A 15,100-nucleotide genomic window follows, 5' to 3' on the forward strand; every position below is an offset into this window, starting at 1 on the left:
TTGCTCTTGGGTTGGGACGAACTCAATACGTGCGTAGCGCCGAGCGGCGTGTTATTTGAGTATTATCGTGTGCGTTCTGCTGGGAAATAGTTTAATTTAATAAGCAAATGAAAAATGTCAATATTAATTTGAAAATTAGGTGAAAACATCTGCACTTGTTGCACTTGGCCAGCCGCCACTGCGTTGTACACTATAGGCCTAACCATTTATTAACGTTGCATATCGCGGGTTCGAGTACCGGGACTGTCTTCTTTCGTACCAATACCACCTTTCATAGCGGTTCATAAACCATAAACTCTTATTTTCAATACTATAAACATTAATATTATCGATTGATACATTTCATACTTTGCAGTAATGAATATAAAAACATATGCATAGCGTTTAGTACCTCTAATTACCTTCTATATAGATATTTTTCATAAAATAAATAATTATATATTCATAAAAAATTATAAACATGCAAATACATAAATGTAAAATATTCTAAGTACTTGCAAATTAGTTCTAAGTACGTGCAAATTAATTAAAACCCGTGCAAATTAGTTATAAGTACATGCGAATTAATTGCGAATATTAAATAGCGATTGACGTTATCGTATTCCTCAACTACTAACAGACTTACACAATTGGCAACCTATGAAACTGGATTTTCTGAATCAAATTTAGTGGAATAGTTCTTGATGAGATATTTTTTTGCAGACAAGTTTTAGAGTTTAGTAATACCTATGGTAATACGTGTACTGTATTGTAAAGAGTGTTCCGTATAGGACGCCGAATTTGAATTGAGTGCTATTGTTTTGTTTTGGAGGTTGGCAGACCTGTTCTTACCAATGTTCGTATCCGTTGTCATGCCGATTAATGTAGCCTCAATTGTTTTGACTCGTTTGTTGTGGTTACGATATGGAACAGTTTACGATTGAGCAACGTGTTCTCACGTGTGATCTTACACCCTGTAATTTCCTCTTATGGGGGTTTGTGAAATCACAGGTGTACGCCAACAAACCACGAACCCTTTTGGAACTGAAGGCGGAAATCATACGGGTGATTGGAGGCATCGGGACAGACATCTGCGAGAGGGTTATCAATAATTTTGTGGAGCGTATAAATGCATGGACATATGTCTGACATTGTCCTTCATATGTAAATGGGAGATGTTACTGCTTACATACGTATATGTTAAATATAACTATTTTCATGATATTTTCCCTACTTTTATTTAATTTTCAAATTCGGCGTCCTATACGGAACACCCTATATATTCGCAATCTAAAAATGTTCTCCTTTAAAACGATGTGCAATACTTTGCTCTTCGCTGATATATAATTTTGACCATCAAGGTTGACATTTTTCTGGAATTGTTCGATTAAGATTTCCATTTGATTCTCGACACCATTGAGAAATCAAGGACAGTCGTAAGATATACTTACATCAGGTTCCACGATAGGCACAATGCCATTCGCCTGGCAAATGGAGGCGTACCGGGCCAGAACAATGGCATTGGTTTCGACGGCCAGGGAAGAAGGGGTGTTCTTGGATATGACGTATGCACACCGAAGCTTGGCGAATCGGCATCCTTCCTTGTTGTATTGTTGACATCTTTGTGCCATATCATCCAAGCCTGAAATCGTAAAAAACAAAGGGGAGGTATGGTCAACAGCCGAATAGTATTTGAAATTAAGTCAACTTTATGTGCAGATGGGCTAATCCGGACTGGGCCTACGGTTCAAAGTGGGATCAGAACCACTATGCGCGTCCGCCAGGTATCAGACCCGGGACACCTTGACTACAAGGCGAGAAAGTTGTAGTTTCGTCAGGCCAACATCATTAAACTAATTTAGTAAGCGTTGATTCTCATGGCCAGGTTGCATTTTGAGTATCGAAAAATTTAAATTAATTATAAATATTTTCACTAAAAATATTTATTAATGAAAATTTTTGCGCAAACTAACATGACAAATTTAAGAACCTATCGCGACCTGGTATAATTCTAGGCTGTTCGGGGAAAAAGCACTTAAGTCAAAAAATGCAGTTTAACAGAACACTATTTGTTTGTTTATTTCTTATAATAGCAAACTGTCGGATCATTAATGTTTAGAATCTTTACACATGCCCAATATAAAATTATACTGACAAAATTTTCTCAAATTGATTCTGTAACAACAACAGATTGATTGATTTGCTTTATTTTGCTTCGCTTCTTGTGCCACTTTTGGCTAATTTGCGAAGATGGGGATGAGTGATGATATGATGAAATTGATGAATGAATACTCACGAACATCAATGCCCCAGTCATGATTCGAACCCAGGACTCCTGGCGTCGTAGCGTGATGTGCTAACCACTCCGCCGCGGGGGCCGGCAACAACAACAGAAAATCCCATTTTGTGACTTAGGTGCCCTTTCCGGAACACCCTTGAATTGATGCCAGGGCCCTTTTAACCCTCCCAGCGGTTAAGAGACGCTTACATAGATGAAGAGAAGAAGATAGAGAGATAAAGAGGTACAGACAAGGAAAGACGAGAAGAGAATAAGAAAATACACAGGAAGGAAGGACCAAGTGTACGTACGCTAAAATATTATTCTATTCAGAAACTGATATAGAGTTTGACCACTTTAAAAATACCAATTTCGTCGATTACGTGTTTAAAATTTAATACGCTTTACTTAAAATTTTCCAATTTTGTTTCGAAAACCCGAGACATTTATCAGTCCAGACTCCTATATTTCAGTCGACAATTCTCATGATTCTATAGCAAATCCCGGTGTTAGTTAAATCTTACCTTGAGTTGTAAATTCTCCCTCGGAACAGAACAGAGGAACCAGATCCTTGTCTACATTGACTCCGGGGATAATCCCTCTGTCTTTCACTGCTTCTATGAACGGTTTCCCATCATCTGTCTTCTGTTGCAGCATCTCCGGATGAAAGATGATGCCAGAAATATAGTTGCTGATGGACTTATCTGTTGTTAGCACCATCTGTAGGTAAGAAATATAAATAAATATATGTAATTCTTTAATTTTATGTATAGATGAAGGGATGACGCGTGTTGAGGATTAAGGGACGTTGGTGCACGAAATAAAATTGCCTTCGATGCATTCCTTCTAGGTAGGTTTCATTTTTTTTTTCCAATTTTGCATCATGAAGGAATATTTCTCTCTTGGCAGTGCTACATGAACTGAAATTTACCTCGAAGCAGTGTATCCACATGAAGAGAATTGTTCTTGACGTAATGTTACCAGATAAAGGAAAATTGCCCTCTTGGTAGTGTTATCCACAAAATATTAATTGATTGATTTGTTGTTTTAAGTCCACTTTATGCACAGTAAGGCTAATCGGGACTGGACCAACAGTTTAAAATGGGATCCGAACCACTATGTGCCTCCACCGGGTATCGAACCCGGGAACCAAGGCGACGACGCTACCACTGCGGCATCGGGGAAGCCCTTATCCACAAAATAAAATTTCCTTTGATAAACTGTTGCTACATGAGAGGAAATTTCTTTTGGTAAAATGTGTATGAAGGAAATGTTCTCTGTAGTGTTTCTGCCAGGAAGTGGTGCCCATCCCCTAATGCTAACTGCGCATCCTCTCCAACATATCATAATACCCATACAATAAAGTGTATCCATCCATAAAGTATTTAATTACGACAGCGTGTCTACTGCTATCCTATGACTTTTTAGTATTACTAGATGAACACTTTACTTGATCCTTCCCCCTTTTTCTAAATTATTTCTTTCCTTCATTTAACCTTCCCAACGATTTATCATCTATGTTGGGAGACGATGACAGTATTTTAGCCAATGTCTTTAAATTTCTGAGAAGAGCAGGCCTCTTCCACTGTTTCTGAGGTTGATTTTAAACTATCCTAACCTTTTTCTTTAATGTGCTGTGTTTGTCCAATGCAGGTCCATTTACAACCTGCATTTTTAACCTTTCTTAAGAGGCTTTTTACGCCCCTTCTTAAATTTTGAGGTAAGAGTTTTAGATAAAGGGATCTTCCCCGCATACACTGAAGGGTGCAAAATGGCCATGCGTGCCGACGCACCCAAAAAATTTAAATCAATCAATCAATCAACTGACTAAATTTGGTGCACCTAGTAGCAAAAGTGACTTGGAACTAACTAAGTTAAATGGATTACCAAGAACAGTCTCATTTTCCCTCTCGCCATCTCACATATTGCAACATGGTACTGTACCAAGGTGTATTTTTGTATATATATTTTAGAAAACATGCACATGTTGAATTTTATATTATTATAAAATATAAATCTGCCCCAAAATTTTGATGACGCTGTTCGCGACATTATCTCTCCCCCCCCCCCCCCTCTTTGGTTGCTGCACGAAGTATAATTTCCATGAAGCAGTGTTTCCACATAAAGGAAAATAAATTTCCATTGGAACAATGTTGCCGCATGAAGGAAAAATGTGAATTTACACTGTTGCTACATCAGTAACAAATTTCCCTCAATGCAGTGTTTCCACATGAAGGGAATTGCTCTTGGCGAAATGATGCTACTAAGCAGTGGCGGTGATTAGGGGGGCAGCTGCCCCCCACTTTTTGCTCCCGCACTATGCTAAACCATATGTATCACAGGAAAGTAAACTGTTCTTGCCCCGCCACCCCTCAGTTTTGACACCTAGCCCTCCAGTTTTGGAACCCAATCACCGCCACTGGCTGTCAAATATGTCTACGAATATAGATACCGAACCTAAATTCCAGATTCTCTTCTTTAACCATTTTAATTTTATGATCTCTAAGAAAGAAAGAAATATAAAATTCCTTCACCCTTTCAAAACAGTTAAGTAATCTCTTCCTTGATCACAACCATAATGGTTGAGTGGAAGAAAGGCTTTGTACGGCCTTAACTCCACCATTTAATACAAGACGTTAATTAATAAATAAATCATAAACAAATTCAATTTTGTAATGTAGACAATCAAATTTTCGTAGAGGGCATGGATTTATGTAACAATTCTTCTCCTTTCATATTCCAACTTGGAGGTGACGTCCACACACTCTTCAAACATAAGTAACACGGCCTTATTATTGGATGATTTCAATACAAAAAGTCTCATAATAATTTTGCCAAAAAGTTTCATAATAATTTTGCAACAAAATGGATTAATTATAAAGATTCATGTAGGGAATGCTTTTATCCTTGGACCATAAGAATACTGCAATATTCAACAATAATTAGGCATTGTTGAAAAACTACAGCTGTAGCTGTGCAACTACAAAAATAATCATAATTTTTTTAATGTGATGTACAGTGGTGGAAAAAGGTTCTTCCCCATAAGACTTTAATGGCAGTAAATAATGCCGGAAAGGGAGGCAACACACATTGCACCTTTAGTTGATCGGGTGATTCTGTCTGTCTCAAGGAGCAACTCGTCTTTCATGCAATAGCCAACAGACACAGGAAATGTAGGAAAGTCACGTGACTTGTCAGGTGGAATGTTGTTCGTCATAAAATCGCCTTTTCTCAAGCCAGGTTGCAGAACCGACAAGAGTTATAGTCTATGTCCGAAAATGGTTCCCCTAAAACCGTTGAACGAAACGCTAAAATAATTCTTGCCCTTAATTATAAAGGCTACTATACTATATGTGCCGCGGTAGCTCGGTCGTTAGGGAGTTTGATTACCATGCGAGAGATCTGAGTTCGATCCCCGACTGGGGAGAATTGGAATTTTGTCCACCTGTTCAAGTGGCTCCGGCGCCCACCCAGCGTCGTATAAAGTGGGTACCTGTAGGAAACTTTGGGGGGGGGGGGGGTTAAGGCGGCCAGGGGCGTGGGCTGATCACATTATCCCCACCTTCGGCTGTAACAAGAAAGTGTGGGACCCTAACTCCGCACCCCCTACACGCCTTCATGGCTTGGTGCAAAGCACAAGGTAGCACTTTGCTGGCCGATATCCTGTGTGTGGGGGGGGGGGGGGGCTATAATTCAAACATGTGACGTGATACTTTTCTCACTACTCAATTCTCCGATTCTTCGTATCAGAAATAAATCTTAATTCCACACACTGAAAATGTAGCACTTCCTACATCTTAGCATGCAAATATCTAGCAGCAAAGTAATGTGAAGGCACATAGTGGTTCGGATATCACTTTAAACTGTAGGTGCATTCTCGATTAGTCTTACTGTGCATAAAGTGGACTTAAGACACCAAATCAACCAACCAACACAATCCCGTTATTGTCCAGGTTATCGAAACCAGAAGCTTCGTCGCGAATAACATAAGCAGGAAGACAATGTGAAATTACCGAACAGAAACAGAACCTAAAACCTAGAACGGCTAGATTGGATTAAATCGACGATACATCACGCGTTCTGAAATGAAGAAGAATACGAAAGTTGAAGGACCTCGATACACACACACTTTTCCTCCCCTCAATGGTAAGATATCTTTCTTGCAGAGAAGCCTTTACGTAGGCCTTCAAGGCCACGACGAGAAAGTGTTCTACATGCAATGACGGGACCAAAACACACGTCTAGTTTGATATGAAAGCTGCGTTCCTCCTTATTTCGTACGTCATTGATAACAGGAACACGGGCCTCGTCTGCTAACCCTAGTTTCGTAGAGCAGACGCCTGTTTGCCACCCTTTGGTTCAGTGACCTTCGCTCGTAGTTAGCAAGAGTGAATGACTCACCAGATACCTGTTGCCTGTGAGCTTATACAAGAATAGATATTTCGTTAGCGTCTGTAAGTATTGTTTCATCTGCAGTTATATCAGTTAACGTTCGAATTTTTTTCTAATGGTTGCGTTATTTATAAATTAGTTCTCGAGAGTGAGCTTTCTATCTATTTGCACGGGGGGGGGGGGTATACAGCCTGCATGTATTATTTTTTCTTGAAACAAGAAGAAATTCCAAGACAAAAAAAGAGTCGTAGAAGAGTAATTAACAAAAAAGAAAGAAGAAAAAGAAAATGTAAATGATTAAATAAATTATTGTATAGATCGAGTGAATAATATTTTCTCACGGGGCCTCCTCGATGGCGTAATTATAACGTCGTCACCTTATAATCAAGGGATCCCGGGTTCGATGCACGGTGGATGCACGTAGTAGTTCGTATGCCATTTTAAACTGAAGGTCCAGTCCAGATTAGCTTATCTGTGCAGACAAACTAAAAAAGAAATTGTCACAGTGTAAGAAAATTTCATGTTCAACCACATACAAAAGGGAATAATTTATTCCATGTTGGAGTTCACATTTATAGCATCTAACCAACACAATTATGGATCGCAACTTATTTTCTCAAATCCATTTTAATTATACGTGCATGATGAAATAACAGAAGTTGAGGAAAGAGAAAGCCAAGCGAAACACAGATGCCTTGTCCAGAATTTCAAATCTCGTTATGTAAGGTTCTGGGTTGAAGTCCCGGACAGGCATGACTTTCTTGTTCTTGCCCTTTTATCTGCTTTATTTCATCATAAATCGTCGTTATGGTTTACCTACAGGGGAAGAATAATGACAATAATTGCCAATACAAAGCCAATAACGAACAGAACAACAACTCAATTAGGGAGATGTCATGAAAGAAACAAGACTTGACAGTGTCTCCGTCTCTCGGTTTCTCGAATTGAAAATTGCTCTCCCGTTCTCGGTCTCGGCTAGTTAACTATAGAAATCGAAAAAGTATGTGAAAATACATATATTTCATATATCCCGGTTTTGTAGGAGATTTCGTGAGAGATGAAATAAGTACTCTTCGATCATGTTTATTTTTATTAGTTTTGTTACGTAACATCACTTTTCTTCCTAGTCGCGGACGAGTGACCATTACATGAAATTAATGACGAAATACTCAAACACCTGTGACAAGGATGGTACTCAAATCCGCGAACTTTGGTGACGAGATCGAATGTCGACCACTTAATGAGCTTGCCCACCGAGTCTGCTTAAAGTTGCTTGTGTCAGGTAATTCGAAATAACTGTCAATATCCCACATTCATTATCATTTGTTTCATAATTTATCTTATTGATGTGATTAACCTGAAGTGGAAGAATTAGTTGAAAGGCAATAATGCAAGATTGAATGTCTCTGATGTTACTTCGTGCCGAATAATATGACGTGATATTATAATATGAATATATTAATAATATAATATGCCTAGTCATTCCATTGATTGATCCCAATTGCGCACACAAAATATGGTATAATGTCCACTCCTAACCAACCTCCGTGGCGGAGTGGTTAGCACAGCGCGCTACGACAGCATGGGCCCCTGGTTCGAATCTCGGCTTGGCGTGGGTGTTCTTGGTGAGTGTCCGTTAATCAATGTCATCATATCATCACTCATTACTCATCTTCATCGTCGCTATTTGCCAAAAGTGAAAGAATAGCTACACTAAATAACAAAAATCCAATCAAATGGAACATCACCGATTTAATTCTATACCGTACCAAATTCCCAGTTTATTACTGCTTCTTGCTTCATTTTACAGCATCTCAATTGTTTTCCGATTCAAAAAAAATTGAAATGTTGAGCAGTTGATTGTGCATTGTTTTGTTGTTTGGATTGTTTAATTAACGTCGCATTAATTAGTTTTAGACCAATCGTGACAGAGGGAATCGAGAGCACAAAGGAAGGGGAAACGACAAGTTAGAGACCACGGCTCTCTTTAAAGGTAGGATTCCTTGAACACGACTGAAGTGACTGCAGAATATTATGGATAAAATTTGTTTCGCTTTTTCCTTTTGTTTCTGTTTCAGTTATTTTACTTCGCTTATCTTCTACCACTCGTATTAATCGTGTTGCTGAGGAAGAATTATAAACTCGTGAAATGGACGATGGCACAAAAATCTATGCCTCTCCCACGGTTCGAACCTGTGACCACAAAATATTGTCTTATTTTTAAAATTTACGCCAAATATGGTTTCACTCGTCTCTTTCTCAAGGCGTTCCATTGCCTCTCCGATGGCGTAGTGGTAACGTCTTCGACATGTAATCAAAGGTTTCCGAATTCAATACCAGATAGAGGAAATTTTTTTCGGATCCCACTTTAATCTATAGGTCCAGTGCATAAAATGGACTTAAACAATTAGCGTGGGGGATGTGGCCTGTGATGAGAACCATCATTTCAGTGAAACTTCTTGACAATGACTAGTATCACTCGAAAAATATTTCCTTGAGAGTAGATCTTGTTAAGAAACCAGTTGCTGAAATGTTGTTTTTGAGGCCACGTAGCACCCAGCTGTTGTTTGTTGTTTCTGGGGCATGAGTCATGTGACTCATGCTGTCAATGCTCAATCCTTCCCGAGAATTCAGATCCACCAGACAAACTTAAGCGAATAATTTGTTATTTGGGTTGCATAAACAACAGGCTTTAAGACGTTACGAAATTCTAGGTCCCGTGGCCCAGGTAATTCTTTCTCCGACTGTACATGATATGGCAAGATAAGTATTAGGCTTAAAGTATTGATGATAGTACCGTAATACTTTAATGATTACTTGGTAAAGCAATATGCATGTTTAGCTATCATGAGGGCATATTACAAGTATTGTACACTTTCATAACCTGCATTTGCTCATGTTGTTGGGCTTTTATCATTTGTACATATCGTTTTGCATTTTCTTTGTTTCTGTTTATTCCGAAAACATTTGAAACATATCAGTACGCGTTTGTCTCCCCGATGGAGTAGTGTAAATGTAGGCTTGTAATCAAGGGGTCCGGGTTCGATACAGGTGGAGGCAAATAGTGGTGATCCCACTTTCAACTGTAGGTCCAGTCACGATTAGCCTTTCTGTGCGTAATGTGGAATTAAAAACACACTCAAAGAAACAAATACGTGTTTCGTGGTTCACTGCATTGCAAGTTAGGAGCAGAAGATTTCAACAATTATTGAAAGGCGAAGACAACTTGTTAAATAGGTATATTTTCTTCCTTATTATTTTAACATGAGGCGTGCCTGACTACAAACACAACTACGACAAAAATACATGAATTTTAATTCTGAAGGTATTAAAACATTACGGCACATCCTTAAACATCCTTAAATGCTAAAGTACAATAACTACTACCGAAGCCTGTGAGTTTATAATAACATCTTCCATTTAACTGACATAACGAGAAATATTTCGAATTTCGTTATATCTGCCATATATCTTTCTAACTGTTTTCTCGAAATTTATATTTCCTCCCCTTTATATGCACATATAATTGATTTCAAATTATAAAATCTAACTGGTCCCCACATCTATCTTAAAAATAAAGTATTACTGGTATTACCACAGATTAATGTATTACTTCTTTCTTTTATAGGTAAGGCGTAAAGAAATGGCATCAAAACAAGATGGGTAGATAAAGGAGAACCAATCAAGGATATTAAATATTTACTGGCTGATAAGAAACGTTGCTATCTGAAGGTTGGCACACGTAGTCACACAGTTAATCTTTTGGAAATTGTGTAGAATAACCTCACGAAATTCTTACAGTTACAAACTTAGTTCTAAGTTAAGAAGAAAATATATGAATCACTTGAAAGATATAAAACTGACGCAAAGTGAAATAAAGTAAGTAGTGGGATTTGTGGTATTATAAACTCAAGAAAGTATGAACCCCCCTGAAGCAGATTTGGCTACACTTAAAACAAGCTCAACATGCCCATATGAGCTTTTTGCTCAAGTGTGGAACCCTGTCTAATCCAAGATTTTTATAAAAAAGCCCTCATGGATTCCATGAGAAAGTATGACCCCCCCTCAGATTATGTTGCTCTGGGGGCCATGCAGAGTCAGCCCCATAAATATTATTATCCTAGGATCAAAATTAGTGACAGAATATAGAAACAAAAATTATTATAATAAGGCTTGGATACAGCTACCAGCCACTATATTTTTATTTTGAACACAGCACTTAAAACTAAGCCAAGATGCACCCCCACCCCCACCCACCCCCACCCCCACCCCCACCCCCACCCACCCCCACACACCCACCCCTACCCACCCACACCTACCCACATCCATACATATTTACTTCCCAGTCCAGTTCTATTGCATCATGTTGTGCAATATTAATTGATTAAATGCTTATGACATAATGTGATGATGTGGTGTTTCCTGATTGGTTTAAATAAGCAGAGTTCCTATTGGCTCTGTAAATCTATATAAGCCAGGGCACAGTGCAGATTCTTCACCATTGCTGGATCGGCAGTGGAACCCACAAGTGGGGGGCAGAACCTGAACAGGCTCCACCAAAGTATAGGAGAATTGAAGCATATAATTTGGCGGAATAACCCAAGTAAGGTCATAGAAACAATATACACTATTACAATAAAAACCAATTTTTGGCAAAAAGAGGGAAAGGGGGAAAAAGGGCCTGCGGTGCGAATAGAACTGCCCGGATCAATACTCGGGGCAGTTCCTCAAATTCTCGCCCCGAGGAGCTGCGGTACGGCCAGTTCCACTGCCCGGATCAATACTCGGGGCAGTTCCTTAAATTTCCGCACCGAGGAGCTGCGGTACGGCCAGTTCCACTGCCCGGATCAATACTCGGGGCAGTTTCTCGGATTCCTGCGCCGCGGCACTGTGGGATCAATATTCCCCGCCCGGGCAGTTCTATTCGCGCCGCAGAGTTGTGGGATCAATATTCGGGGCGGTTTCTCAGATTCCTGCCCCGCGGCGCTGTGGGATTAATATTCCCCGCCCGGGCAGTTTTATTCCCGGGTTCCTAAATACAATATCTCAAGAACTAATTGACATAGAGCTATGCAGTTTTTTGTCTGCACTGAACCCAACTGATCCAGCATAAAGTTTTGATTTAAAACCCAGGAAATTTTATATAAATACCAAAGCCAAAAATATTAACACACACATATATACACACACACACACACACACACAAAGCACAGTACTGAACCCAACTGATCCAGTATAGAATTTTGATTTGAATCCCAGGAAATTGTATATAATAAACAACAACAAAAATGCCAAGTCAAAAATATTGTAATCAATGCAATAAGAATATATCCAGCCCCAATTGGGCCAAGCACCAAAAGATTTGTGACCCAGACAAATACAGAACTCCCACAAAAATATGCCCCAAATGCAATAGAAAATATAACATGCAATACTTCACATATACACATAAAAATACTTGCTCTGCACAGTCATCAGCATTGCCCTCACAACCATCCACATCTGGTCTGAAAAGGAAGCATGAAGCACCTGTTAATGCCAGAGCAGCAAAGCAGCCATGCTATGCACCCATCCATAGCAGTTTTAATGCCCAACTTAGGGATTATCAGTTTGTATCAGAGCCAAGATGTGGTATTCAGAATTTTTTGAACAGTATAAATCCTAATGTGCAGGCAATTCTCAATGCACAAAATGGCTCTTATAAGCTGTCCCTCAAATTGTATACTCAATATAAGAAACCAAACGGCACAAAATTTACACAGCCCCACATAACAGCAACTGTACCGGTATATTCAAATGCAAATTCAGACACAATAATAAGCAGGTTGATAGATCAATTGAACATTAAACACTCTGAATTTGCAGCAAAAGAGTCTGGATGGAGCCTATGCGGCTCTCCACACAAGTTATATGTTAATATTTCTGAATTCAGCCCATTGCAAGGATCTACATATCTGCCATTACCTGATAATATTAAAAACAGAAGAGCCGTGGTTAATATAGAAAATACCGACCAGAAATGCTTTTTGTGGTGTATATTAGCTGCTTTGTTTCCAGTTTCAAGGAATCCTCAGAGAATAAGTTATTACAAACAACATGAACATCTTTTTGACGATGCAATGGAGGGTTTAGAATATCCAATGTTAGTTCAGAATATTGATAAATTTGAAAAAAGGGCCAGGCATATCAATGGCAAACAATTATCTATTAATGTATTTATTTGCTCCACTGGCAATTGCCCGATAGAACCTCTCAGAATCAGTACATTTGATGATGAATCTGCTATTCCGATTGATCTGCTCTTAATTGAAAGGGATGTTACATATCATTACACTCTGATACATAATCTTCAAGCTTTAGTGAGAACACAACTTGACAAATCCAATACAATATTCAAGTTGTGCAGAAGATGTTTAACTGTATTTGATGGTAGAAAAACAGTGAAGAGGGTTCCTGAAGAGAATGCAGAAATTGCTAAGAACAGGTTAATTGAGCATCTGAAATACTGTGGCAATCATAAACCTGTTCATATGGTGATGCCCAATCCAAGTGAGAATTGCAAATTCAAAAAGTTTGAAGCCTTGTTGGAACACCCAGCATATATTGTCTGTGATTTTGAATCAATCCTCAAATTTCTTGCATTCTGCAATCCAGATCCTGAAGAATCTTCAATTACACCATACCAGCTACATGAACCTTCCAGCTTTTATTATGTGGTTGTACAGGATGGTGTTGTTAGTAAAGAATATTCATACATGGGGCCAGATGCAATCAAAATATTTGCAGATAGAATAGAAAATGAGTGCCGTGACATAGCATCTAATATTTTATTAAAATCAAAACCCATGTTGCCTTTAACAGAGAAACAGATTGAAGATTTCAACAATGCAGAAAAATGCCCGGTATGTGATTGTGAATTTTCAGATACAAATATCAAGGTACATCACCATTCTCATACAGATGGTAAATTCAAAATGGCACTGTGTAATAGCTGTAATATTAAGATCAAGAGACCAAAATTTATCCCCATATTTTGCCATGGAGCATCCAATTATGATTTCCATCATCTGATCAGATATGAGGGGTTTGAGAAGCAGAATTTAAATATTTTAGCTGAAAATGATGAGAAATATATATCTATTAGCAAAATAATTAAAGTTAATGGTGTTCCTATTCACATGAGATTTCTTGATTCTTACAGATTTTTATCTGCTAGCCTGGATACACTGGCCACTCAATTATCTGATGAGCAATTCAAAATCACACGTGCCTTGTTTCCAAATCAGGATCTGAAATTAATTAGGCGGAAGGGTGTATATCCATATGATTATGTCACAGATTTTTCTAAATTTGATGAATGTTCTTTGCCACCACAAGAAGAGTTTTACAGCAAAATCAGAGGTTCTGGAATCACTGATGAGAATTATCACCATGCCCAATTGATGTTTAACAATTTAAAATGCAAGACATTTGGTGATTATCACATGGCATATTTGAAACTTGATGTGACCCTCTCAGCAGATATAATACAGACATTCAGAAAATCTTGCATGCAAAATTATGGACTGGATCCAGTGTATTTTTTCAGTGCCCCGGGCCTAGCATGGGATGCAATGTTTTTAAACACCAAAAAGCAATTGGATCTGATCCAGGATCAAGATATGTATCTGTTTATGGAGGAAGGTATAAGAGGAGGCATGGTGCAATGTTCTCAGAGATATGCCAGAGCAAATAACAAATATATGCCTGATTATAATCCAGAATTGCCATCAAATTATATATTGTATGTGGATGCAAATAGCCTCTATGGTCATGCCATGATGCAAAAACTGCCATATGCAGGGCTTGAGTGGGTTGAAGATTTCAATATTGAAGATCTTCAGGACTTTGATGACAGTAATTATGGCCTCTTCTTAGAGGTTGATCTGACAATTCCTGATGATTTACACAACAAATTTTCTGATCTGCCCCCAATTCCTGAGGTTCAGTGCTCACCTGGCTCTAAACAGAGGAAATTGATGATGACACTGGAGCCAAAACAGAGTTATGTCATATATTACAAAAACCTCCAGTTCCTGATGCATCATGGTGTTCAAGTGACCAAAATTGGCAAAGTTTTGAGGTTCAAACACTCAGAATGGTTGAAACCATACATTGATACAAACACGGAGCTTCGAACATCTGCAAAGAGCCAATTTGATAAGGCCTTGTTTAAATTGATGGTTAATTCTGTATATGGCAAAACAATTGAAAATGTCAGAAAACATACTGATGTTAAAATAATTACTGACCCCAGCCGGAGCAAAAAATTGGTTGCAAAGCCTAATTTCAATTATAGAAGAATTTATGATGAAAATATGGCACTTTTCAACATGAAAAAAACAAAGATTAAGTTTGATAAACCTATTTATGTAGGGGCTGCAATATTGGAATTGGCCAAATTACATATGT

The 15,100-nt window shown here is 38.5% G+C and overlaps 1 protein-coding gene across 1 annotated transcript in view; it reads right to left on the bottom strand.

The window, feature by feature from the left end:
• Window positions 1-15,100, bottom strand: part of LOC146001960 (fructose-bisphosphate aldolase-like) — a 50,070-nt gene that overhangs the window by 13,526 nt on the left and 21,444 nt on the right. The window contains exons 3-4 of the mRNA XM_083139682.1: window positions 2,782-2,977; window positions 1,431-1,621 (exon numbers count right to left, since the gene is read on the bottom strand). Of these exons, the coding sequence (XP_082995808.1) occupies window positions 1,431-1,621; window positions 2,782-2,977 (387 nt within the window). The remainder of the gene's footprint in view (window positions 1-1,430; window positions 1,622-2,781; window positions 2,978-15,100) is intronic.

This window comes from Lepisma saccharinum, chromosome 18 (genome assembly GCF_977018435.1).
Source record: "Lepisma saccharinum chromosome 18, izLepSacc3.1, whole genome shotgun sequence".
NCBI classification, from domain to species: domain Eukaryota; kingdom Metazoa; phylum Arthropoda; class Insecta; order Zygentoma; family Lepismatidae; genus Lepisma; species Lepisma saccharinum.